Genomic DNA, 25799 nt, shown 5'->3' on the forward strand with positions numbered 1-25799 from the left:
AACCAATTTTCTCTTCCAGATATAAAAATATTCCCTTTGATACGTTTTTCTTGCTTTCCGGTTGATTGCATTCCTCGTGGGATCTCTGCCTAAATTCTCAGTAGTTTAGTTTGTTCTGTATGCCAAGAGATTAGGCAAAGATCGGGATCAACAGATTATTTTTGTGACAGTGTGACCTCCTTCTCACCTGACTAAGAGTCAAGGGATATCTGATGATAAGTTGTCCTTCACTCCCAGTATGCATCCAGTTGTTTGTAATTGTTTAAAATATAGTGAACCATTAAAGGGGAGATGGTTGGAACCAGTGATGAGGCATCTAATGTTTCCAGTTACCAAAACTTAATCCCTATTCACACTTGTTAAGAGATTGCAGAAGAAAAGCAGTAGTATTTTGCCTTTTGAACCATGCCAAAAGTTCTTCCTAAACACTACAACGGACTCCTTCAGTTGGGTTGCTTGTCTCAGCATAATTTCTTTTGGCAAACTGACTAGACAGATTTTACATTTGAACAACCACTGCTTGTTATTTCACTTCTTCCTCTCATACTCATCCCACTGATAGTTAACAACCACATCAGCTTTTTATCATTTCTAAAGTCTTAATGTTTCATAACTAATGAAGCTAAATAATTTAATTCATCCTGCAGTGGAAAGCTAGCAACCGGAAGAAGAGCAAAATTAAATGGGTCTTCATTTAAAAGTAAATTTATACCTTTTTTAAAGATCCCAAATATATCAACTTAAACCAAATGGCTCTTAAAGCATTTCATCTGTCACTTAGCTGCCAAAGCCTGAGTTCAGGGTTCTGTTTTTCTTAAGAGAGTTGATGAAATTACTAACACTGTTAAGGTGGCTGTGCTCTGTTTTAGAGGTTACTAATGCCATCATTTGCAGCTTGAAAACATCTGAGTGCCTAAATTCAGGTCTTGAACTGTCTGTCTTCTTCTTGTGCTGGTCCCGATGTGTATTCCACTGTGGGTGCACGTGTGCTTCATGCGCGTGGAGTCAGAGAATTCTTACAAGCAGTGTCAGTTGGTCTATACATGTGCCCTTGTTCTCCTCATGCTTCTAAGGGTATAAAGGGCAGAGCAGCTCAACCACCTCTCCAGTTCCTTCTTACCACTGTGTGGTTGAGTCAGAATCTCCCAATGTCCAGAACGGTTTCTTCATTGTTATTCTTCGATCTGTAAATATTTCATAGTTTGCCTTTACTGTGTTTTGTGCTTAGTTCTTAATACAGTAAAAGTTGTTTTATCCAGCATGTTGTGGGAATAGGGGTGCTCATAAGTGCCGGTTAACTAAGAGGGAGGGAGTTTGGGTGTGGGAGGGGGTGTGGGAGGGATTGTGAGGTGCGGGCTCTCGGAAGGAGTTTGGTTGTGGGAGGGGGCTTGGGGCAGGGGGTTGGGGCATGGGAGGGGGTACAGGCAGCTGCCAGATCTGGGGGGCACTCAACTCTGGCGGCTCCCCGCAAGTGGCGACCTGTCCCGGCTACTCCTAGGTGGAGGTGTGGCAGGCAGCTCTGTGCGCTGCCTTTGCCCGCAGGCACCACCCCCGCAGCTCCCATTGGCCGTGGTTCCCAACCAATGGGAGCTGTGGAGCTAGCACTCAGGGTGGGGCAGGGGCAGTGCGCGGAGCCGCCTACCATGCCTCCGCCTAGGAACAGCCTGGGACAGGTTGTGGCTTGCAGGGAGCCGCCAAGGTGAGCACCTTCTGGATCCGGCACCCCCTCCCGCACCCCAACTCCCGGCCCTGAGCCCCCTCCCGCACCCAAACTCCCTCCCAGAGCTCGCGCTCCGCATCCCCTCCTGCGCTGTAACCCCTTGCCAGCCCCGCGCCAATCAGACTATAAACCGGAATTTCAATGAAGATCAGAAATGCCGGTTTATAGATCTTTCTGGTTGGTGAAGTGCCAGATAAAACAGCTTTTACTGTAATTTTAATAAGTTAGATTCCCTGCCTGGGGGAGCACCCACCTCCACCTGCCCTGGGGAGGACAAAGACTTATATTACACCAGAAGATGTTTTTCTCTTCCCGAGCCTCAATTTTCCCCATCATTGGGACCTTCTCTCACTAGGGATATCTCTAAATGGATTTCTGGCTGTATCCTACTCAGCTACCAGCTGTCCTACCCTATATGGAGTAAAGGCTCATTCTACAAGAACACAAGTAACATCAGTGCACTGCTGCAGGGAGTATCTCTACTTTACATTTGCAAAGGAGCTACATGGAGTTCCATCCATACAGTCACAAGACATGATGCTCTAATACAGGACTCCTCTGCTGACAAATCCTTTGGGACAGCAGTCATTCAGATGACTCTGTCACCTGCATCCTCGCACCTTCCTCCTACTTGAGTACTGCTTCTCAACTGTACTCACCCACAGTAGAATACGCCTAGGGACCAGCACTGAAAAAAGAAGTTACTTACCTTATAATAACTGATCCAGAGAATAGAAAGGTATGCTACTGGTGCAGAAGTGAAATCAGATATTATAGGGGTAACAGAAACATGGTGGAATAGTAGTCGTGATTGGACTACAGGTATTGAAGGGTATGTGCTGTTTAGGAAAGACCGAAATAAAGGTAAAGGTGGTGGAGTAGCATTGTATATCAATGATGAGGTAGAATGTAAAGAAATAAGAAGCGATGGAATGGATAAGACAGAGTCTGTCTGGGCAAAAATTATATTGGGGAAGAAAAGTATTAGAGCCTCCCCTGGGATAGTGCTTGGGGTGTGCTATAGACCGCCGGGATCTAATTTGGATATGGATAGAACCCTTTTAAATGTTTTTAATGAAGTAAATACTAATGGAAACTGCGTGATCTTGGAAGACGTTAACTTCCCAGATATAGACTGGAGGACAAGTGCTAGCAATAATAATAGGGCTTAGATTCTCCTAGGTGCGATAGCTGATGGATTCCTTCATCAAGTAGTTGCTGAACTGACTAGAGGGGATGCCGTTTTAGATTTGGTTTTGGTGAGTAGTGAGGACCTCATAGAAGAAATGGTTGTAGGGGATAATCTTGGTTCAAGTGATCATGAGCTAATTCAGTTCAAACTGAACGGAAGGATTAACAAAAATAAATCTGCAACTAGGGTTTTTGATTTCAAAAGGGCTGACTTTCAAAAATTAAGGAAATTAGTTAGGGAAGTGGATTGGACTGAAGAACTTATGGATCTAAAGGCAGAGGAGGCCTGGGATTACTTTAAATCAAAGCTGCAGAAGCTATCGGAAGCCTGCATCCCAAGAAAGGGGAAAAAATTCATAGGCAGGAGTTGTAGACCAAGCTGGATGAGCAAGCATCTCAGAGAGGCGATTAAGGAAAAGGAGAAAGCATACAGGGAGAGGAAGATGGGAGGGATCAGCAAGGAAAGCTACCTTATTGAGATCAGAGCATGTAGGGATAAAGTGAGACAGGCTAAAAATCAAGTAGAGTGGGACCTTGCAAAGGGAATTAAAACCAATAGTAAAAGGTTCTATAGCCATATAAATAAGAAGAAAACAAAGAAAGAAAGAAAGTGGGACCGCTAAATACTGAGGATGGAGAGGAGGTCAAGAATAATCTAGGCATGGCCCAATATCTAAACAAATACTTTGCCTCAGTCTTTAATAAGGCTAAAGAGGATCTTAGGGATAATGGTAGCATGAGGATATGGAGGTAGATATTACTATATCTGAGGTAGAAGCGAAACTCGAACAGCTTAATGGGACTAAATTGGGGGGCCCAGATAATCTTCATCCAATAATATTAAAGGAATTGGCACATGAAATTGCAAGCCCATTAGCAAGAATTTTTAATGAATCTGTAAACTCGGGGTTGTACCGTATGATTGGAGAATTGCTAACATACTTCCTATTTTTAAGAAGGGAAAAAATGTGATCCAGGTAACTACAGGCCTGTTAGTTTGACATCTGTAGTATGCAAGGTCTTGGAAAAAATTTTGAAGGAGAAAGTAGTTAAGGACATTGAAGTCAAAGGTAAATGGGACAAAATACAACATGGTTTTACAAAAGGTAGATCATGCCAAACCAATCTGATCTCCTCTTTTGAGAAAGTAACTGATTTTTTTAGACAAAGGAAATGCAGTGGATCTAATTTACCTAGGTTTCAGTAAGGCATTTGATACGGTGCCACATGGGGAATTATTAGTTAAATTGGAAAAGATGGGGATCAATATGAAAATTGAAAGGTGGATAAGGAATTGGTTAACAGGGAGACTACAGCGGGTCCTACTGATAGGTGAACTGTCAGGCTGGAGGGAGGTTACCGGTGGCGTTCTTCAGGGATCAGTTTTGGGACCAATCTTATTTAATCTTTTTATTACTGACCTCAGCACAAAAAGTGGGAGTGTACTAATAAAGTTTGCGGATGATACAAAGCTGGGAGGTATTGCCAATTTAGAGAAGGACCAGGATATCATACAGGAGGATCTGGATGATCTTGTAAACTGGAGTAATAGTAATAGGATGAAATTTAATAGTGAGAAGTGTAAGGTTATGCATTTAGGGATTAATAACAAGAATTTTAGTTATAAGCTGGGGACGCATCAATTAGAAGTAACGGAGGAGGAGAAGGGCCTTGGAGTATTGGTTGATCATAGGATGACTATGAGCCGCCAATGTGATATGGCCGTGAAAAAAGCTAATGCGGTCTTGGGATGCATCAGGCAAGGTATTTCCAGTAGAGATAAGGAGGTTTTAGTTCCATTATACAAGGCACTGGTAAGACCTCACCTGGAATACTGTGTGTTGTTCTGGTCTCCCATGTTTAAGAAGGATGAATTCAAACGGGAACAGGTACAGAGAAGGGCTACTAGGATGATCCAAGGAATGGAAAACTTGTCTTATGAAAGGAGACTCAAGGAGCTTGGCTTGTTTAGCCTAACTAAAAGAAGGTTATGGGGAGATATGATTGCTCTCTATAAATATATCAGAGGGATAAATACCGGAGAGGGAGAGGAATTATTTAAGCTCAGTACCAGTGTGGACACAAGAACAAATGGATATAAACTGGTCATTGGGAAGTTTAGACTTGAAATTAGATGAAGGTTTCTAACCATCAGAGGAATGAAGTTTTGGAATAGCCTTCCAAAGGAAGCAGTGGGGACAAAAGACCTATCTGGCTTTAAGATTAAACTCGGTAAGTTTATGGAGGAGATGGTATGATGGGATAACATGATTTTGGTAATTAATTGATCTTTAAATATTCATGGTAAATAGGCCTCATGGCCTGTGATGGATGTTAGATGGGGTGGGATCTGAGTTACTACAGAAAACTCTTTCCTGGGTATCTGGCTGGTGAATCTTGCCCATATGCTCAGGGTTTAGCTGATCCCCATATTTGGGGTCGGGAAGGAATTTTCCTCCAGGGCAGATTGGAAGAGGCCCTGGAGGTTTTTCGCCTTCCTCTGTAGCATGGGGCATGGGTCACAGACGACTAAATCACCTCTTAGATTTCTCCTGGATAAACAAATAAATTAAGCTTCTAGCATCTCTCACCATAAGGCAGGTTTTCCAGCTCACTCTGTATAATTGACCTGTCCTTATTACTTACCACTAATAATTTTGTGCTAACTGTAGACTTTGTCATAAATGATTTTATATTTTCTTCCATATCATATTATTGATAAGCATATTGAATAGCATTGGACCAAGAACAGATCTTTACAGGACTCTACTAGAAACATTCCCATTGGATGAGTCCTCATTTATTATTATTTATTTATTTATTATTTAGATCTATCAGTTAACCAGTTTCTAATCAATTTAATATGTGCTACCGTGATTTTTTTTTATATTGCTATTTTTAATCAGAATGTTATGCTGTATGAAGTTAAATGCGTTACAGAAGTCTGTTATGTTAGCCCATCACTTCTGGTCTAATCTATACATTGACAAGTCTGCAAAAAAAAAAAAAAAAGGCAGGTGGGTGGGAGGGTACCTGCTAGTTAATAGGAAAATATATTCTCAAAATCTCAGGACTCTGCTACAACATGAATTATCTGCAGTTATCACATTCCATCCTGATTATAAGCCTAGGATTCAGACATCAAAAGGATAAAGTCATCTGTGATCTTTCTAGCTGAGAATTTTTGAGGAAATTTCTCCACCACCACCATTTCCCTCCTCCTGTCTCCTTTTCAGTGGTAGTACATTGCTTATGCACAGAATCTGCAAACAGAAACTCCTTCCTGCTCAAACTGCTGCTGCGGTGCTGAAGGAGAGAGGATATGAAAAATTATATTTAAAGTGTCTTAAAGATTGTCAGCTGGAAACCGCTCTTAAAAACAAAAAGAAAACTAGAAATGAGGGGGGAATCCAGGCAGTGTGTGAAGGATGTTTTGTTTCACAATGAACCAAACTTGTTTCTGTGTACTGGTAATACTGTTGGTCTTGTGCATGCATCAGTAATATGAATAATATAACCAAACCTCGGAGGATGGCAATAGCAGATGTCCAAAAGACAGAACTTTGTTGTCTGTGTGGTATAACATGAAGAGATTCCTTATTATACTAGTGTGGACATAGTCCCCGGTGATACTGAGAGAGAGGCCTTGACAGTGGGATGTGGCTATCTAAACAGGACCGTGTCTTATTTGTGTGGACGTGATTCCCAGGTTGGGGAGCTCTTATATGCCAGTTCCAGCCCAAACCAGCAAAAGTTACTATAAACAATGAGGTTAGACATGCTGGCCAGAAGGGAGCTTGCAGCTCCCCCAGTCCCAGTCACTTTAGGAAATGATACTGCAGTGAAACACTACGAAGTTTCAGAAATAAATCCTTTATGTTAGTTTGTTTCATGCAGCTGTTTAAGCTTTTTACTCACTTTTTTCTCACCCTCTCCTTCTCAGACAAAGAGAGCCTGATCACAGACAGTGGGAAGCTTTATGCTCTTGACCTTCTGTTGACACGGCTGAAATCTCAAGGACACAGAGTTCTTATTTACTCTCAGATGACACGGATGATTGACTTGCTGGAGGTAGGTGGTGGATTCTGAAGACACTGATTTGAAATCTAGCTCTTTTGATACATTAATTGTAATTTGGATTAGGCAAATATGGCATACAGTTATTATAGGGCCACCCAGGAAACACATTCTCATACAGAGGTTTAATGGACATTAATGATGAGTGTAGATGAAGTATGAAAGGGGGAAGATAATGGCCAAGGATGAAGTTGGAACTCATTGTTGAAATATCTTCAGTCCTTGCCTCAGAAGTGAAATTTCCATTGGATTAGTTTCTTGGGTAGGTGAGAAGAATCTGTCTTAGAGGAGGTATGGGTGAGAACCATGATCATAAACCAGGTGGCCTATTGGTAGAGCTCTTAACTGCTGTGTGAGAAATGAGATCATTTCTCAATACCCTGTCTCTGTGGCTGCAGGGTATATGAGTCCTGCCAAAACAGCACATGCATCCCCTAGAAGAAGGGATGCATCGTGTCCATCAGTGCCAACCCCTCCCTTTCAATTAAGGATCAGCATTAATAGCTTTTGTGATTTTGCAGTACTCTCCTAGTAGAAAGATAGTGGCCGCAATGCATGCTCGGTATGAAATGGCTTTGAGGTTTCAAAAGACCACTGGAGTGTGTGTGGCTGAGGGTGAAGTTTTCAGACTGAGTAGTGTGGCTGGCAAATATGAAAAACGTATGAGGCAGTGAAATTTCAGTACTGCTGGAACATCAGGGTCCTGTGATCATTGAGGTGGCCTTCCATAAGTGCAGGTGGTGATTATTAAATAACATTTTATATGCTACAGTATCTCTGCCATCTAGTCAAGACAGCCAGGAAAGTATTTTCAGGACTTAAAAATGTGCAAAGGCTGAATCAACATTGTGTATAGGTCACAAATTCTGGAGTCTACAAGGAGTACAGCTGACAGGAGGCTCGGTAGCCATCTGCATGCTGAGTTGTATTTCTACTGCTATGAGATTATCACACATTTCCAAATGACAGAGGGATATAAGGCTGCCTTTCTGGGTCTTGGCCAGTTCCCCAGCCTGCTTCTCCTCTTGCAATACTGGACGTAGTTCAGTCTTGTCCCCAGGCATTAAAGGCTGTTCACACCCCAGATTGTACCTCAGAAGTCAAAGAAAGTGGCAATTAAGTGCTCTCATCTTGTCTGTTAGCATTCTAGCTTTTAAATCTTGTTGTGGAGCACCAGTGAGCAAATTTTCCCCCGTGATCTCTCCTCTCCCTCAGGGAACCAACATTTTCCAGGGCTCTGTTCCCCAAACAGGTCCACCTGTCAAGATCTCTTTGTTTGTCCTCTTCCTCTATCATGTCAGAGAAACTTGTGCTGAACAAACCAAAGCCCAACAAGTGCTCCATTTGCAAGAAAATTCTCTCAGAAACTATGTCAGTGCTGCTCTGAGCCCTTTGATCCTTGCTTTACCAAAGGAAGGGACTGGACTGCACATTGGGGTGTTTTCCTCTCCTGGTGGTCGCCAAGACTTCTCCACAAATATTTTTGTAAAATGTGGGTCTATCTTCCTTGATGCCAGGGAACAGCAAACCCAACACCCCTCGCTATAAAAGGTGTTCTCAAATTCAAGTCCCATAATTTCCCAGGTCTTTTCAATCCACCTGAAAAAGGAAAAGCTCCAGGGATATACCTTCTACCTGAAGTGAATAATTGGTTCACTTGTGCAGTAGTCTGGCCTGCTGTCTGACTCTCCTTCTCAATAAGAGGCTCTTAGCAGTTCTGGCATCTACACCTGCATTACTTCTCCCTTTGCACACTGGAGCACTGAGGAACATAGTCTTTGTTTGGAGAAGAGAGGACATTACTTGTCGCCTTAATCCAGAAGGGCGTGGAGGAAGTGTGTATGTGAAAGCTTGGTGTTGGGTTGATGGAGTGTTATGAATCCACTATGCAAAAGCATTTCGGATGTGGGGTGAATCAAAAATGCACAAGTTCAATTAGATGCACCAAGGCTGGTAGATGCACCAAATTTTTTGTTCTGTGAGTGCATATGTGGTAACAGGAACATGCACATTTATTCTCTTTACCCATCTTTGCCTGCCAGCTCTCTTCTAATTAGTGGACATGATAATGAAATAGGCAAAGTTTAGTTTTCTGACGACTTAGAAGGTTTAATAGTCATATGTGTCACTATTTTGTCCTCTACCAATAACTGTGCAGATAGGTAGAGCAGTGGGATGGTGTGTGAATGTGGAATTCCATGGACTATCATGTGCTGTCCCAGGATGGGTGTGGCTTCGTTGACAATCACTCATCAGAGAAGATGATTATTTTTTCAGTGTTCCAGCCCACGCTTTAGGGAGCGGATATTTATGGTTCAGAAAAACTATTGAAAAAACGAATAATGATGTAAAGATACATAAAACATTGGGCTTCTCAGCCTTGATTATGTCTCTGTAAATGTAAATTACAGTTAAATAGAGGGTTCTGCACTTCACATCAGTGTAGAAAAAGTCAAGTGCCCTTTATTTAGAACAGTTTTGTAACAGTGGTGTCTTCGCTGCTAGTGAAAGAAAAAGCTTAATGAACTTACAGAAATACACTTCGGTTAAAGCAGGGGCTGAGAATCAGTTGTGGATACTATTCCTAGTTCTACAACTGATTTGCTCTGTGACAATAGGCAAGTAACTTGTTTAAGCTTGTCTGTAAGTTTAGATGACAGGGTGGTAAAAAATGTTTGACTTCTTTACACTACAGCTTCTACAGTACAGCTCTACCACTAGTGGAAAATTGTGTCCGGTTTCTCCTAAGGGTGTAGATGTACCCTTAGTGCTTTAAGTTCCCTATCTACAAAGATGGGGAAAACACTTACCTACTGTGGGTAGATGTTTGGCTGCGTGTGTATGTTCTCCCTGTGTGCTGCCCCAGCTCTGCGCAGACAGCTGGCACATCAGACCTTGAGCAAACTGCCCAATGACCACAAGAGCCCTTAAAGTACGAAGGTACCAGGCCAGGTTTATTGTTGACAAAGCATGGTAATAGCACCTGGCAGACTCTATGAGGATACTAAGATATGTATGCCCATGACAATGGACTAGCTCAGTGAATGGCGGGACTTTCCATTCCCCCCCTGGGCTGGACAAAGATACTCCCTCTGACATACATCTTTATTCCCTGATACAAACAAGTTAGTATTACTTCCCCCTGACATGGTGGCTAGTTATCACCTCGTACATGTTGGTTTGATCAAAACATCTTTATGACATACTGTTATCCTGACCTTATCTTTTAGAAGGAGTCAGTGTGTTCCTGTTTATCCTTGGGGAATGTTTTTTGTACCAACCTTAATATCAGGATGTTCTGGTACTGCTTAATACTGGGATGTGTTTGCGTGAGTATTCTGTGCTTAGCACTTCTGAGGAATGTGTATTTTTGCAATATTAGCCCTGTTGCCAGATTCTGTGAGCATGTCCTGCCTCATACCAGGCTTCTGATACAAGAGCTTATGTCTTCCCATTACACCTACCACTTAGAGGGGTTGGAAGACTTATTTAATGTTTACACAGCACTTTGGAAATGTTAAATATTCTATATCTGCTGCTGCTTACTTATTGTTGTTTATTAAATGTTTGAAAAATGCTTGGATATTCTTGGATGAAAGGCACTACAGAAGTACAAAACGTAGCGTTAATAATAGTAGCAGTTTATTGCTGCTTCTCTGGTTCACTGAATATTGCAAAATATTTTGACAAAGGTAAAATATAAGATAAAATTAAAGAATATATCCATCAAGAATGTTTTAAGATGAGAAACCATAATTAAAGTGCAAATATAGTATTCAACATACTTTAAAAGAAAAGAAAAAAGTGTGTATGGGGGGGATAAATAATGCAGATCTGATGATTCCTCCTAGCTCATATTTTTAATGTTCTGTTTATTTCAAAGGCATAAAGCTAATTACAGGTAATATCCACAATAAACAGTGGCTAAAGGGCTTAAATGTTAATTTGACATGTAACCAGAGCAGATATAGCAATTATAGAAACTAATGAAATCCTAAAGAAAAAATAACCTATCCCCAACCAAAGTTTTTGCCCCAAAAGAGAAATGCCAGAGACTCCATGAAGTCCGCTAAGGGACTTCACTATTACTATTGATTTTACAGGGAAAGACTCAAATACTGCAGTGATAGATGGCAGTATAAAACCCAAGATAGATAAATAGCAATTATGTGAAGTGGTGCCACTAATTTAAAATGAATAACTCTTTGTGTAGACAATCCCTAAGTCCAGTACCTAAGCACAGTGGAGCACTACTTTAGCAGGCTAGTGGAACACCCTGTTGTATCTAGTTAGTGCAGGTTTTTTCGTAAACTGAGTTCCCTGACTTATGTGGGTTCATTTTAGAAAATAAATGTTCTTTCGGTGCCATTTTTGCTCTCTGTATATTGACAGATTCTGCATATAGACATAATGGCTTTGTCTACACTACGAGCTGGGGTGTGATTCCTAGCTTGTTTACACATAGTCATGCTAGCTTGATGAGAACTAGTGGGAGTGTAAATAGTGAAGTTGTGGTTGCCCTGGCAGTGGCAGCCATGTTAAGTACATACCCACACGATTCAGGCAGGCTTGTGCTCAGCATGGCTAAGCCGTGCTGCTACTGTCTGTGCTACTTGCAGTTAGCACTTGTATGTGTACTTGAGCTGCGATTCACCCCTCACTCATAATGTAGACATAGCCAATGTAGTAATTTTAAACCATGTTATCATGTTCATGACATACTAATGTGGGTCACTGCTGTATATGTACAGCTTTCATACTGTTAGAGGAATCCACCAGCAGTTCTACAGTCAGGCTGAGAGTCCAATCAACAACTACAGTCTTCTGGGTATGAGCAACATTTCTTCCTAAGGATACAACTAAAGTCTTGTTCAGAAGGGCCTAGTTTTAGCAGGAGGGAGATTTTGCTAGCTACCTATTTTCCTCTGTTGTTTCTAGGGCTGTCAATTAATCGCAGTTAACTCACGCGATTAACTCAAAAAAAAATTAATAGCAATTAATCGCAGTTTTAATTGCACTGTTAAACAATAGAATACCAATTGAAATTTATTAAATATTTTGGATGTTTTTCTACATTTTCACATATATTGTATTCTGTGTTGTAATTGAAATCAAAGTGTATATTATTTTTATTACAAAGTAAAATGATAAACAAAAGAAATAGTATTTTTCAGTTCACCTCATACAGGTACCGTAGTGCATTCTCTTTGCTGTGAAAGTGCAATTTACAAATGTAGATTTTTAAAAAAAAAATTTTTTGTTACATAACTGCACTCAAAAACAAAACAAAGTAAAACTTCAGAGCGTACAAGTCCACTCAGTCCTACTTCTTGGTCAGCCAGTCGCTAAGACAAACAAGTTTGTTTGCATTTACAGGAGATAATGCTGCCCTCTCCTTATTTACAATGTCACCAGAAAGTGAGAACAGGTGTTTGCATGACACTTTTGTAGCCAGCATTGCAAGCTATTTACGTGCCAGATGTGCTAATCATTCGTATGCCCCTTCATGCTTCAGCCACCATTCCAGAGGACATGCTTCCATGCTGATGATGCTTGTTAAAAAAAAATGAGTTAATTAAATTTGTGACTGAACTCTTTGGGGGAGAATTGTATGTCCCCTGCTCTGTTTTACCCACATTCTGCCATATATTTCATGTTATAGAAGTTTCAGATGATGACCCAGCACATGTTCATTTTAAGGACATTTTCACTGCAGATTTCACAAAACGCAAAGAAGGTACCAATGTGAGATTTCTAAAGATAGCTACAGTATTCGACCCAAGGTTTAAGAATCTGAAGTGCCTTCCAAAATCTGAGAGGGATGAGGTGTGGAGCATGTTTTCAGAAGTCTTAAAAGAGCAACACTCAGATGCAGAAACTACAGAACCCGAATAACCAAAAAACAAAATCAATCTTCTGTGGTGGTATCTGACTCAGATAATGAAAATGAGCATGCATCGGTCTGCACTGCTTTGGATGGTTATCGAGCAGAATCCGTCATGAGCATGGATGCATGTCCACTGGAATGGTGGTTGAAGCATAAAGGGACATATGAATCTTTAGCATATCTGTCATGTAAATATCTTGCAATGCCGGCTACAGCAGTGCCATCAGAACACCTCTTCTCACTTTCAAGTAACATTGTAAACAAGAGGTGGGCAGCATTATCTCCTGCAAATGTAAACAAACTTGTTTGTCTGAGCGATTGGCTGAACAAGAAGTAGGACTAAGTGGACTTGCAGGCTCTAAAATTTTACATTGTTTTATTTTTGTATTCAGGGTTTTTTTGTACATAATTCTACATTTGTAAGTTCAATTTTCATGATAAAGAGATTGCATTACATTATTTGTATTAGGTGAATTGAAAAATACTATTTCTTTTGTTTTGTTTTTTTTACAGTGCAAATACTTGTAATAAAAATAAATACAAAGTGAGCACTGCACACTTTGTATTCTGTGTTGTAATTGAAATCAATATATTTGAAAATTTAGAAAACATCCAAAAATATTTAAATAAATGGTACTCTATTATTATTTAACAGTGCGATTAATCATGCGATTAATCGCAATTAATATTTTTAATATCTTGACAGCCCTAGTTATTTCTTAATCCATTGATAAACGTTGACTCCCACAACTACCTATAGAGAAGATAAAGAGGTACGACTTGAGATCCCAGGCACTGGGTGTGTTCTGATAGATTTAGTGAGGAGCGTGCAACATATGCTCAGCCAAGAAGCTGTAGGGCATTTCTGACAGCCTGCTTAAATTGGCTTTTAGCTCCTCTTCTTTCTCCCCCACTTTCCTGTCCTGTGCTGTGGGCATTGATTTTTGTGCATTGGTGTTTGATAATATCTGCTGAAAGGGAGGGGTGGAATGTTTAGGAATGTGGAAGGGCATTTTTGTTTCTGACAACACCAAATAGGGATTGCAAAGCCAAGTTGTTCACATTAAATAAGGAAGGAGTGTGAAGCACAGTTACCTAATAATAGAGACAGGTATGTATAGATTCTCCTTGCAGGAGTCTCTATGAGAAAAAGAAGCTTAAATCTACCTATAGCCTTTGCATGAGGGAAGAAGCATTATTAGAGTGAGTCTGCAAATTTTCCTCAGCACTTCACAGTTTGCTTTTCCCTGGGACCCAGTCACATCACCAACTTTCCAAAGAGTTGGGGGTTGAGCACTCCCCGGCTCTTTGGAAAGTCGGCGCCTATGACTGCTCTGCCCCAAGCCCTGCCCCCACTCCACCCCTTCCCCCAAGGCCCCACCCCCGCCCCACCTCTTCCCGCCCCCACTTAGGGTGTCCGGATAGCAAGTGTGAAAAATCAGGACAGAGGGTGGGGGTTAATAGGCACCTATATAAGAAAAAGCCCCGAATGTGGGGACTGTCTCTATAAAATCAGGACATCTGGTCACTCTACCGCTGTTCCATCCCCACCCTGTCTCTTCCTGCCCAGTTCTGCCCCCTCTCCCAAGCATGCCACGTCCTCGCTCCTCCCTCCCAGCCTCCTGCACACCATGAAACAGCTGTTCGTGGTGGGCAGGAGGCACAGGGAGGGAGGGGAGGTGCTGATCTGCGGGACCGCTGGGGGGTGGGAGGCACTGGGGGAAGTGGGGAAGGACTGACGAGGGGCTGTCGATTTCCCCCCCACCCCCCCCCGTGGGAGCTCCAGCCCCAGAGCACCCACAGAGTCAGTGCCTATGGGACCAGTAATGGCTATAGTGGGGAAAGGAAGAAACAAGAGAGCACAGAACAGAAAAGGATTGTCTTTCTACCTTTTATAGGCAGGGAGAATATAGTGGGGACTATCAGTATCTGCCCTTATGTACAATAAAAACTAAAAGCTATAGTCAGTTAAATTACTTGCTTTAGAAATCCAAAACTTAGTAGCCAGTGAATATACAGCATTATAACTTCTGGGTATGGAAAACAGCACCCTGTGCAGCTCAATTCCAGTTCTCAAACTGTGGGTCAGGACCCCAAGGTGGGTTGTCACCCCATTTTAATGGGGTCGCCAGGACTGGCGTTAGACTTGCTGGGGCCCAGGGCGGAAGCCAAAGCCCTATGGCTTCAGCCCTGGGAAGCGGGGCTCAGGTTATAGGCCCCCTGCGTGGGGCTGAAGCCCTTGGCTTTGACTTTAGTCCTGGCCCATCGGCCTGGGGCAGTGGGGCTCAGGCTTCAGTCCGCCCTCCTGAAGTCACGTAGTAATTTTTGTTGTCAGAAGGGGGTCACGGTGTAAATGAAGTTTGAGAACCCCTGAGTTATAAGGAATAAAATGTCTCAGAATATAACCCAGGATCCCACTGTACTGTAACCTAGGTGACAGGTTTCAGAGTAACAGCCGTGTTAGTCTGTATTCGCAAAAAGAAGAGGAGTACTTGTGGCACCTTAGAGACTAACCAATTTATTTGAGCATAAGCTTTCGTGAGCTACAGGACACCAAATGAGGTATGGGTGAAGTGAGAATAAAAAGATTTTAGAAAAAAGTGGTTTGTTAAATTTGTGTATTTGAAATGATGAGATTATTGAATAAAATGTAATTAATAGAAAACACTATCTAACTGGGGAACTATCAAAACACTAACGAAAAAACCCCCTAAGAATAATGCATATATTTGAAAATTTACAGGAAAAGCAGAAAGGATAAGCTCTGGACTTAGCTAATGCCCAGGATACTTCAAAAAGATAATGCCCAGGGCTTCAAAAATTGCATCTCCTGCCCATTTTTCGTCAGTGATGACCACCAGCACTGCCTCTACTGTCTCAGAGAAGCTCATATTGAGTACACTATTTGCCACTCTTTTCCCATCCAAACTCAGCAGTTGTGAGAACTCCAGCTTTGGAAACACCTTACAGAGCGTGCAGTGAGGTCCAAGTCAGACCCAATCTTGGGAGACGCTACCTGTACATCAGCCAGAATCATCAAGGAGTGCACCTCCCCAGTACTATGTCAGACTCCAGAGTGGAGAAGAGTAGAGGGAAAAACTCTTCATCTGGGCCCTCTCGCAAACAGATCCGCACCTCCTAAGAGGAGAAAACACTCCCATACCCCATCCAAGTCGGGTGAGCCTTCACACCCAAGCCACAAGGATTTAGGCCCCCTAAGTCTCATGGGCAGGATCAGAAGGCACATAGGAGCAAGGGTCCTTTAGTACCAGCCTCCGCATCAACTTCAACACTAACTGCAGTACAAACTAAAATGAAACACTGGGACCTGAAGTACTGGGTACCGTTGAAAACCACCAGGTCGAAGACTCATTCACTGACAGTACCATCACGGCACCGTAAGGAACAACTGTCTATACCTACTCCAGCAAAATGGAGTAACAAAACACAACTGCCAAAGGGGCTAGTGACTTATACCCACTTGGAAGGATATCTTCATCCTCCTGGACCCACAGTTTCACGAGTATCAGTCTTGATAACAAGGGAGAGAGATTCTAACACCAGTGTCAATTGAGGACTCTGGAGGAAGTTTATCTCCTGTCTTCTCCACTAGCTGCTGTGTCCCCTCAACAGGACCAACAGCACAATGGAGCCAGATCTGACTTTCTCATTCTTGGGAGATCAGATGTACCAGTGGAACCAGCTTCACCTCTACTTAGAAAGATCAGCCCAGACAGGCTCGAGAGTCTCCTATAACCAGCCTCAGCCACAACAAACAGGGACCTCCTCCTGGTACCCAATGCCTTAGGGACTGTTGCAACCTATTTTTGAGCCCTCATACTGGCCTTATTAGGGTCACGGTACCTGGAATCTGTGCTGACCAACAGGGAGTCTTACCACCCCTCTCCTTCAAAGGGTCTACCAAAGTCTCCCCCTATGGAATAGAAGGAAGACTATCCGGTACCAACAGGAATATTATCCTCATTACCTGATGAGGCTGTTGCCCCAGCTTCACTTGCAAGCCAGACAATCGGACAGTTTCAAGAGTTGTTACAGAGAGTGGTGGAAGAGCTCCCATATCTTCTTAGAGGAGATCCAGGACTCTCAACACGTGCTCCTGGATCTCTCTCAGCCTATGGGTTCCTGTTGGGTTGCATTCCTGCATATTAAAACTGGCAAGGTCAGTATGGCACATGCTGACTACCTTTGACCCTATCCCGAAGAGTACAGAAAAGCTGTACTTTTGTCCCAGCAGGGAGTTCTTGTTTACCCACCCTGCCCTTTACTCCTGGGTGATCCAGGCAGCCATAGAAAGATCCAAACAACAACATAGAAGGGCCACTCTTGCATATAAGGAAGAAGGGTGTATACATCTACCAGCCTTCAGTTTAGCATCTCAGACTATAAGGCCCTTCTTGCCAAATATGATTTCTCGAATTACTCTTAAGTTCCTGGACTTTAGGGACAAGTTTTATCTTAGGAAGACAGGACTCAATTTCAAGCCGTTACTGACAAGGGCAAACTAGTAGCCAAACCTCATTACAAGCTGTGGTTGATGCAGCCAATGTGGCAGATACGGCATCAAATCTAGGGCGGCTGCCACTGTGATGTGATGGGAATCCTGGTTGCACTCTTCGGGATTTCCCAGGGAAGTCCAAAACACTGTTTAAGACTTACCCTTTAATCTTTTCAGTGAGAAGACAGATGAATCTTTGCACTCGTTGAAAGACTCTAGGGAAACCCTCAGCTCCCTGAATATATCTGCGCTGGCCCCGAAGAGAAAATGCCATAAACAGCTTTACAAACAGAGGTCCTTACCGCAATCTTCCTTTCACCAGTGCTTTTATGAGCCACCTTGCAAATGTCAGAAAATGGAATGGTCAAGAGACCTTGCACCTTCTGCTTCAACCACAGCTACTGAACCTCACCTGCGAACCAAGAGAGATTTTTGATGAGGCACTTGAGAGCTGCAAACCAGTACTGATGTTATCTCCACCTGATTCAGAGATCCACTTTGGGGTACACCTTGCAAAATTTTCCCACATTCTGTTTCCAGTTTGCTGATCCATTTACCTCCCTAATCCTGTCTCCCAAGAAATGAGGCCTCACCCGTGTCCAATTACTTATGTCAAGCCAGGCCTACACCATTAGCTTATTTTCCACCCCCAGTGAGTTCCTGAAGATATTGGTAATCAAACTAGTGAGACTGGTATCCCAGGGGACACAACTATATCCCTTTTGTGGACAGCATTTTAAAAAGGTCATCATCCAGAACAGCTTGTTGCAAAGCAACAGATCAATCTTTGGAGATGATCTAAGTGCACAAATTTACAGTAAATCTGAGGAGCTCACACCGTCCATTTAATAAAATCTCCCATCTGGGAGAGGCAATACATACTGCTGTGGTCAAAGTGTCTGCATAATGAGATAGATTACCCAAAATCTAGACCTTTGTAAAAAGAATCACAGCAATCCACTGTTAATGATACCACTTTGCCTTCAAATTCTGAGTCTGGATGTTTCTTGCATAGATATCGTGCCATGGACAAGGCTCCAAGAGACCTACAGAAATTCCTGCTAGGGATCTGAAACTCCTTATCTGACGTGATGCAGAGGCAATGTTGTCTCCTCTTGATGCACACTTCAAGCATAGACCAGGTCATACTGAAAGGCACTCCCTGTTTTGGCTACTGGACCCTCAAATACTGATGTCTAATGCAAGTCTCAAGATGGGGAGAGCAATTACATTGTATAGCTCAGGGAGTATGGGATCCAAGTTAAAGAAAGAATCTGTTTATGTTAAGGGTAGGGAAGCTGGTGCTTCTAAGGGTCAAGTGCCAGCTTCAAGGGAGTATACTTCCTAGCACAGTCAGACAGCACTACAACTACGGCATAGCTACACAACTGAGAGTGGAGGTGGGACAAGTGTTTGAATGTGATTTTTTTTTCATTATTAATTAATTCATCTAAATGTTTCTGTAGCTTTGGAAGTGCTTTTCTAGTGAGAAAGTGAGGGGGCATGGCTTAAACCCAGTTTCCTAGCAACAAAGCTAAACCGCCTCTGAGATCTGCACAGATCAAGGCATGGCATATTACTCTGATGGGTCCAGAAGTTAACACTAGAAAAGTTTAGATACCAAATTTTCCAGTCAGCGTTAAGAAGGTGAGTGTTCACCTTGCTTTTCATAAAGCTGCGAGACAGTCGTCTAGCAAAAAGTGAGGTTTTTCCAGGCATTGATTAGAGAGAGAGATGGATAAAGGGCAGAGGTGTCTTCACCAGGGCTAAACAAGAGAAATCTGAATGTCATAAGGAAAAAACAAACCAACAAATGAAAACCCTAATATTGCACTGAGAGATGAGACAGTACAGTGGGAATGGAATGAAAGTGATGAATAGGGGGCCAGTGAACACAGCTTGATGGGTTGGATAAAGTGCTCGTTTTGGTAGAGGAGTTGCACCATGAATGGCAACCAAGACACATGTAGAGCTAGGGTGAGAGCCAAAGATACAAGCAAAATGTTCAAGATATTTGAAGAAGTTTCTACAATCAGGATGATGAGGGAAAAGAGTGACACTGTGAACAGTAGGAGGCCATGGATAAATGGAAGGCTGTTGCTATATGCTAGTTAGTTTCAAAAGCTGTTTAGCAGATTGTGTATGTGGGGGAGGAGTAAATACTGAGAAAGCTGGGTGAACACTACTTTCTCAGATACTTATCTAGGAGGAAGATAATAGGCAGTAACTGGAAAGTGGATTAATATCTAACCGTTAGATATTGGTGGCTACCTGAAGTCAATCTTTGTTTTTCAAGGCACCACTCAACTGGTTCAGAACCAGCAGGTTTTATAGATTCATAGATATTTAGGTCAGAAGGGACCATTATGATCATCTAGTCTGACCTCCTGCACAACGCAGGCCACAGAATTTCACCCACCACTCCTACAAAAAAAACCTCACACCTATATCTGTGCTATTGAAGTCCTCAAATCGTAGTTTAAAGACTTCAAGGAGCAGAGAATCCTCCAGCAAGTGACCCGTGCCCCATGCTACAGAGGAAGGCGAAAAACCTCCAGGGCCTTCCAATCTGCCCCGGAGGAAAATTCCTTCCCGACCCCAAATATGGCGATCAGCTAAACCCTGAGCATATGGGCAAGATTCATCAGCCAGATACTACAGAAAATATGCATAACGGTTGGGGATATCTTGTTGGTCTAATGAGCGGGGTCATTTAAAGACATACTGTCAGCTCAAAATTTCGTCCAAAAATTAGATTTAGTAATAACAAGCTTTTACCAAACTATAAGACCAGACCTTGTTCATGATCCTTTTCTCTTTAAAAAACGAATGCATTGGAAACTTTTTTTTCTGAATAAACAGATACTCTTGGGCAGTGTCCGTTACCAAACCAATACGATCCTGAAAATGAAATGGTAATGAACAAAAGTTAAGCTAACTTCATTTGTCATTGCCCAACTTGAGTGAAATGCAGAAAATAAACAAATGGTACAAATGGCAAAAAGTAAATTGGATTTTTAAACGTCAGTTTTAATCATTTTAAGGTTTTTTTTAAGTTGATAGCGTTCCTGTACCAGGCGCATTCTGAATTTTTTTTTAATCTTTTCCTTAGTATAACTTCCATCGTTGGTGTCTTCTGTTTGAGGAGTCAGGATTAAATGACTTCATGACACTGACTCAATATTTTTTTTCCGTGCTTTGCAGGAGTACATGGTTTACAGGAAACATACCTACATGAGATTGGATGGTTCTTCAAAGATCTCTGAGAGAAGGGACATGGTAGCTGACTTTCAGAACAGGTAATCTACTTATAAAAGCAATGGATTACGCATTTGAGAAATGTTAAGTAAACTAAGTCACTGTCTCAAAAGGCTTACATACTAAATAGAAAATGTATATATGGAGGGAAAGAGATGAGATGTAATGGAAATCACTCTGATTGACCAGTGAAGTTTAGCTAACATCATGGAAGTTCCATGCTTTTTATTTTTGTCTCTATTTTTGTTTGTTTGTTTTTAATTTCAAGTTAACCCTGATTAACTGAAAGTTTCACTGAACATGTGACACCTTCAGATACATGGCATTTGGTTAACCAGGATTTCTAGTCCTGTGGTGCTTAGGAGCTCCACAGGTCTGAAGCTAAGATGCTGTGAAATAGAGTAGCACAAAGCAACTCTCCAGTACAAGAAAATCTGTCCTTACTTGTCTTGAATATGGCCTTGTCTATAGAGAATCCCAGTGGGAGTGAAATGGTGGTATGTGGAGTACTATCTGTTCTGTGGAGTGACATTCTGAGAGTTAAATTGAAATCACAGATGTGATTTTGAGCTTTCAAAATAGGCCTCATTCTCTTAAGTGCAGTATGTTTCATAGAAGGGCAAAAGAAATAAACTATATATTCTTTTAGGCAGTAGGGCTCTACTTACCAATTTTGATGTTAAACTATAGGAACTGAATTATGTAGGACCAGTCCATTGTAATGAAGCAAAGTTTCTAAACCAGCCCTCTTAGGTTACACTAGCACAAAAAGAAGGGATATGGAGTCTACCTCACCTTATTACAGGCTTACATATTGTTGCACAACTTCATCTCCATCAATGCAAGTTATACCGACTATCTGTATTTATGTTTACTAACTGAAGTTCCCTCATGTAGTCATGGGATGTAACTTGCTAAGATGTTGCTGTGACAGATAGTCCACAGTCTGAGATGATGTGATGTTTATTGGTAAAACAACCCTTGTGAATGAATTGTTAGCCATTGAGAACAAGATCACTATCCTTTCACAGCAATAGGATTTATAAAATACTGTTGTTTTGCATCTTCCAAGGGATAAAAATACAGGTTCTAGAGTACAGGATGGTCTTTGTGCTGGCCTTGTCAGAGTGGAAGTGCACTTTTGAAGGTGGACCATGTGAACTCTTGGGTTTTGAAAATAAAACCAAACATCAATGCCTTTGAGGCAGAAGGACTTAGAGGGATTGTGTGCTATGTAGTGTCTATTAGGTAAGCCTCCCTGAGCAGGAATATTTGAAAAGGGTGAACGTGTGCAAAACTTAAAGAAAAGTGAGATGAAAATACACTACCTAATATTTAATTGATTCCAGCAGTCAAAACCGGTTTCCAACTGGTTATGATCTCCTCTCTAGAATTTTAACACTTCTTCCTATGACAAGTTCAGCAAATTATTTTTATTAATGAATAGAACATCTATAAAGAAAAATAATCATTTCAGCTAGAAATCCCTTTGATATAAAGGTCAGCCAGTCTAAACAAGAATTCCTATAAAAAGCAATTTAAATTCCCCTTGTGCAGTATTTATTTGTGAGGAATAAGTCCAGGAAAAAGTCTGACTGAGACTAAAGGCTGTTCTGCAGGATGTCCTGGCAGGACACTGTTAACACACAACTATAGAACTATGATACATTCATAAGTTCTATAGTAAAATCCCCCCTCTCTCCCTTCCCTGTGACTTTTCCAGAAAAGGATATTTGGACCTTTCAAAACTGCAGATTTCATGCATCATCCTATTATTGATATCACATAAATAGTCATTCAGCTTCAAAATATTTTACAATAATTCACTACTGTAGCCCCACAACATTCTTGCGAAATAGATAATGTTATCTGCATTTTACAGATAAGGCAAATGAAGAAAACAGACTGTAGTTTGTAGCTCAAGGTCAGTGTCACAGCTAGGGCCAGAATTCAGGAGTTCTTAGATCCTAGATTTATGCTCAGGCGACCAGATATTGCCTTTTTCTATCATGCTGCTATAAAAGTATGAGCTGAGACAGTTGGAAAATCATATTTTATTTTATTTTTTTAATAAAAGGAACAATTTGTTGGGACCTTGAAGAAAACATTCCATTTAGGAACAATTTTTTATCTATGTAATATTTTCTGAGTTCCTCTTCCTTTATTCTTTACCAGTAGATATTTATAGTGAGCACTGAACTGTATTTTAACTCCCTTTCTTTCTGTCTGTCTCCACTCACCCCTTTTTCTCAGACCATCCAATGGGAGTTAGGTGCCTAAATACCTATAAAAACCTCCTGGGGGGGCTTTTCTAGCTCGTTATATAGTGTAATGTTTGTAATGATGGCATCATAAACTAAGCAGATTTTTTTTTCTCTTCCTGTCTGCAGGAATGATATCTTTGTGTTCCTGTTAAGCACGAGAGCTGGAGGATTGGGTATTAACCTCACAGCTGCAGATACGGTAGGTGGATAGTTTAGTATAGTAACACCAGATCTCAAGACTTATGTCTGTAGGTTAGTTAGCTTGCTAGTATTTTGGTTAATTTCAGTTGTAACTGTTCTCTTGCTTTATCCTGCCTTCACATATCCCAAACATCCTTTTCTCTCAAGCTTCCCTACCTTTCTCTTTCTCCATTCTGTAGCAAAACTGATAGTCTTGCCTGTCTGTGTGAAACTCTGAGCTGTCTCAGCCATGGTTAGTTTTTAATACCACCATTCTTATCACAAAACTGCATTATCTTATTGATTCCACTCATATATCTGGGAAACATTGCTGCAGTTTGTTGCGTGTATGAGAAATAAAGGAACAGTTTGTAGACAATTGCCAACCTACAGCATTGGCTTTGTGAGATCTTGGAGACAACCCTACCCCTAAGAGTTTTTAATGTCTGCTTTATGGGTGAACCTGGAATGTAACTGAATGACACTGGGAGCTTACAAATAGCAGATAATACATTTTCACAATGGATTGTACTTTACCGCTGGACAGTTTAAACTTAAGCTTCAGTAGTAAAGGAATATGGTAACATACCTCAGCAAAATTATTACAGCTCTGTCCATTGTGAAAGCATTTGTGAAGTCAGAGAACGGGCAGAGCAGCCAATAAGCCAGGCTGTAGTACTTGTTGAATCTGTAGATTAGTACAACTCTGGCAATACAATTTCAGAATAATGGGTCAACTTTCCATTTCATGTCTACACCATATCAGGTGGCTGTGTGTGAACTGCTGCTGGATCACTTTAATTCTCCTTTTAGGACTTTAAAATTGGCAGTTGTTGAGTTTCAGTGGCCTTTTTTCTGAGATGATAAAAATTAGTTCAATAAGCATACACTGCTAAAAGAGAAGTAGAATAGAAGAGACATAATGTTGGCATTCAAGAGGGCATAGACTGAGTATTTTCTAAAAGGTGCTATACAACTTACATGATAAATCAAAGAAAATGGAATTATTACTGGGGCTTTTTCCCTCCAAGTATATGTACAGAAAGACATTTCAGGTGTCAAATAGCCACTATAACTGAGAATCTTGCCAAAATCCAGCACCCAGGTGTGGTTAATAGGATTTAAAAAAGAATGTACAATAAGTAAACAAAGAAATAAGCACAGTGGTCACTTTAATTAACATAGTGAGCACACTTTGATCCTTCCAAGCAACAGCTGGGACTTGCCTGGCTGTACAGCATTTTTTCAATGAAATATATTAAAAACTTGTTTTGGTGTTTTATCTTTTGTTTATTATTTCAGTCTGATAAACTTAAGTTTTATAATGTTTGTTAAGTATCTGTTTGAGACTAACTTTAGTAAATAATGCATGGAATTGAAATTATTAAAGGCATTACATATTAAATGGATGAAAGGAACTATATTTTTATATTATAATTAACCAATGGAATTTGCTGCTACAGGATCTTAAGTTTCCAAAAAAAAAGTGACACTAAAAAAAAAAAAAAAAAAGAATAAGAACACAATTATAAATTACTGAGGATGAGAACTACAAAGATTTCCTACCCTAATGCTTCAGAAGTTTAGATCACCACCAGCCAAGGTCAGAAAAACATTTCTTCTTCCACCTACCCGTGGTATAATATTGCCCAATTATGTAGGTGAATGGCAGGGGAGAGGTATCTTCCGTTGAAGCATCTGTCATTAACTGCTGAGGCAGGATATTGGACCATATGAATCATTGATCTATTCCAATGCTTCTAATCTTTTTAGTTTATGTATGCTTAGATTTGACAGCAAGTAAGACTGTGGCTCTTGGTCTCAGAAAGGCAGCAGGCTTCTGAACCTAAAATCTCCATGCCCTCTCCCTTTTTCAACCAGGCTGTCCCCATTTCCAGCCTCTTAAAGAAATGAGAACAAAGCAAGCACCCACAGGGTTACCTGTACAAACAAAGATGGATAGATGTCATAGACTTTCACGTTGTTTGGTATAACCAGTATATTTCTTAATTTGGGGTATTTTGAACTGGAATTTTGAGATTTATAGGTAGATACGGATAAGGTTTTTTGTCATGATAAAATTAAGCAAAAATTCTTGGAACAGTCACGGTAAAAATGTACTACAAAATCAGAGTATGGTGGGGGAGGAGGTCGAAGCCCGAGAGGGCTGGGGCGCTGACAGCCCAAGCCCCACCGCCACCGGGAGCTGACAGCCCGAGCCCCGCTGCTGCCTGGGGCTGGAGTTGACCGTCTGAGCTGAAGAAGTCGTGGAGGTCTGTTAGTCATAGAATCCGTGACCTCTATGACCAAATTGTATCTTTGCTGATAGAATACTCTCTTGCTACGGTTATAGTGTTGTTCTTCTGAAAGGGCTTGCACTGTGAAATTAAGAATGATTAGATTTTCTGCAACTTTATTCTGTTACACTACGGATTTATTTGGGAGATTGCAAAGTTGCCACATCCTTTGCATATTTCAAAGGCCAAAGAAGAGGCTGTATATCAACAGAAGCTGAAATAGCTTCACATGACTTGAAAACGAGGACTTCTTGCCTGGTTTTTTTTAGTCCATTTAATCTGCTTTTCTTTTGGGTTTATTGAAGATACTGTCTTCTGAATTTGAATTAGGGCAACTATATTTTGATATACAAAATACTTTCTCTGAATAGTCATCTTTACTCCTCCTGTAAATGTACAAATCCATTTA

At 41.2% G+C, this 25799-nt stretch overlaps 1 protein-coding gene across 1 annotated transcript in view; it reads left to right on the top strand.

Annotated features, from left to right (window-relative positions):
- The window catches only part of INO80 (INO80 complex ATPase subunit), a 128035-nt gene that overhangs the window by 91129 nt on the left and 11107 nt on the right, over positions 1 to 25799 (top strand). The window contains exons 27-29 of the mRNA XM_074955680.1: positions 6855 to 6982; positions 20596 to 20690; positions 23040 to 23112. Of these exons, the coding sequence (XP_074811781.1) occupies positions 6855 to 6982; positions 20596 to 20690; positions 23040 to 23112 (296 nt within the window). The remainder of the gene's footprint in view (positions 1 to 6854; positions 6983 to 20595; positions 20691 to 23039; positions 23113 to 25799) is intronic.

The sequence above is a fragment of the Natator depressus genome, chromosome 6, assembly GCF_965152275.1.
Source record: "Natator depressus isolate rNatDep1 chromosome 6, rNatDep2.hap1, whole genome shotgun sequence".
NCBI classification, from domain to species: domain Eukaryota; kingdom Metazoa; phylum Chordata; order Testudines; family Cheloniidae; genus Natator; species Natator depressus.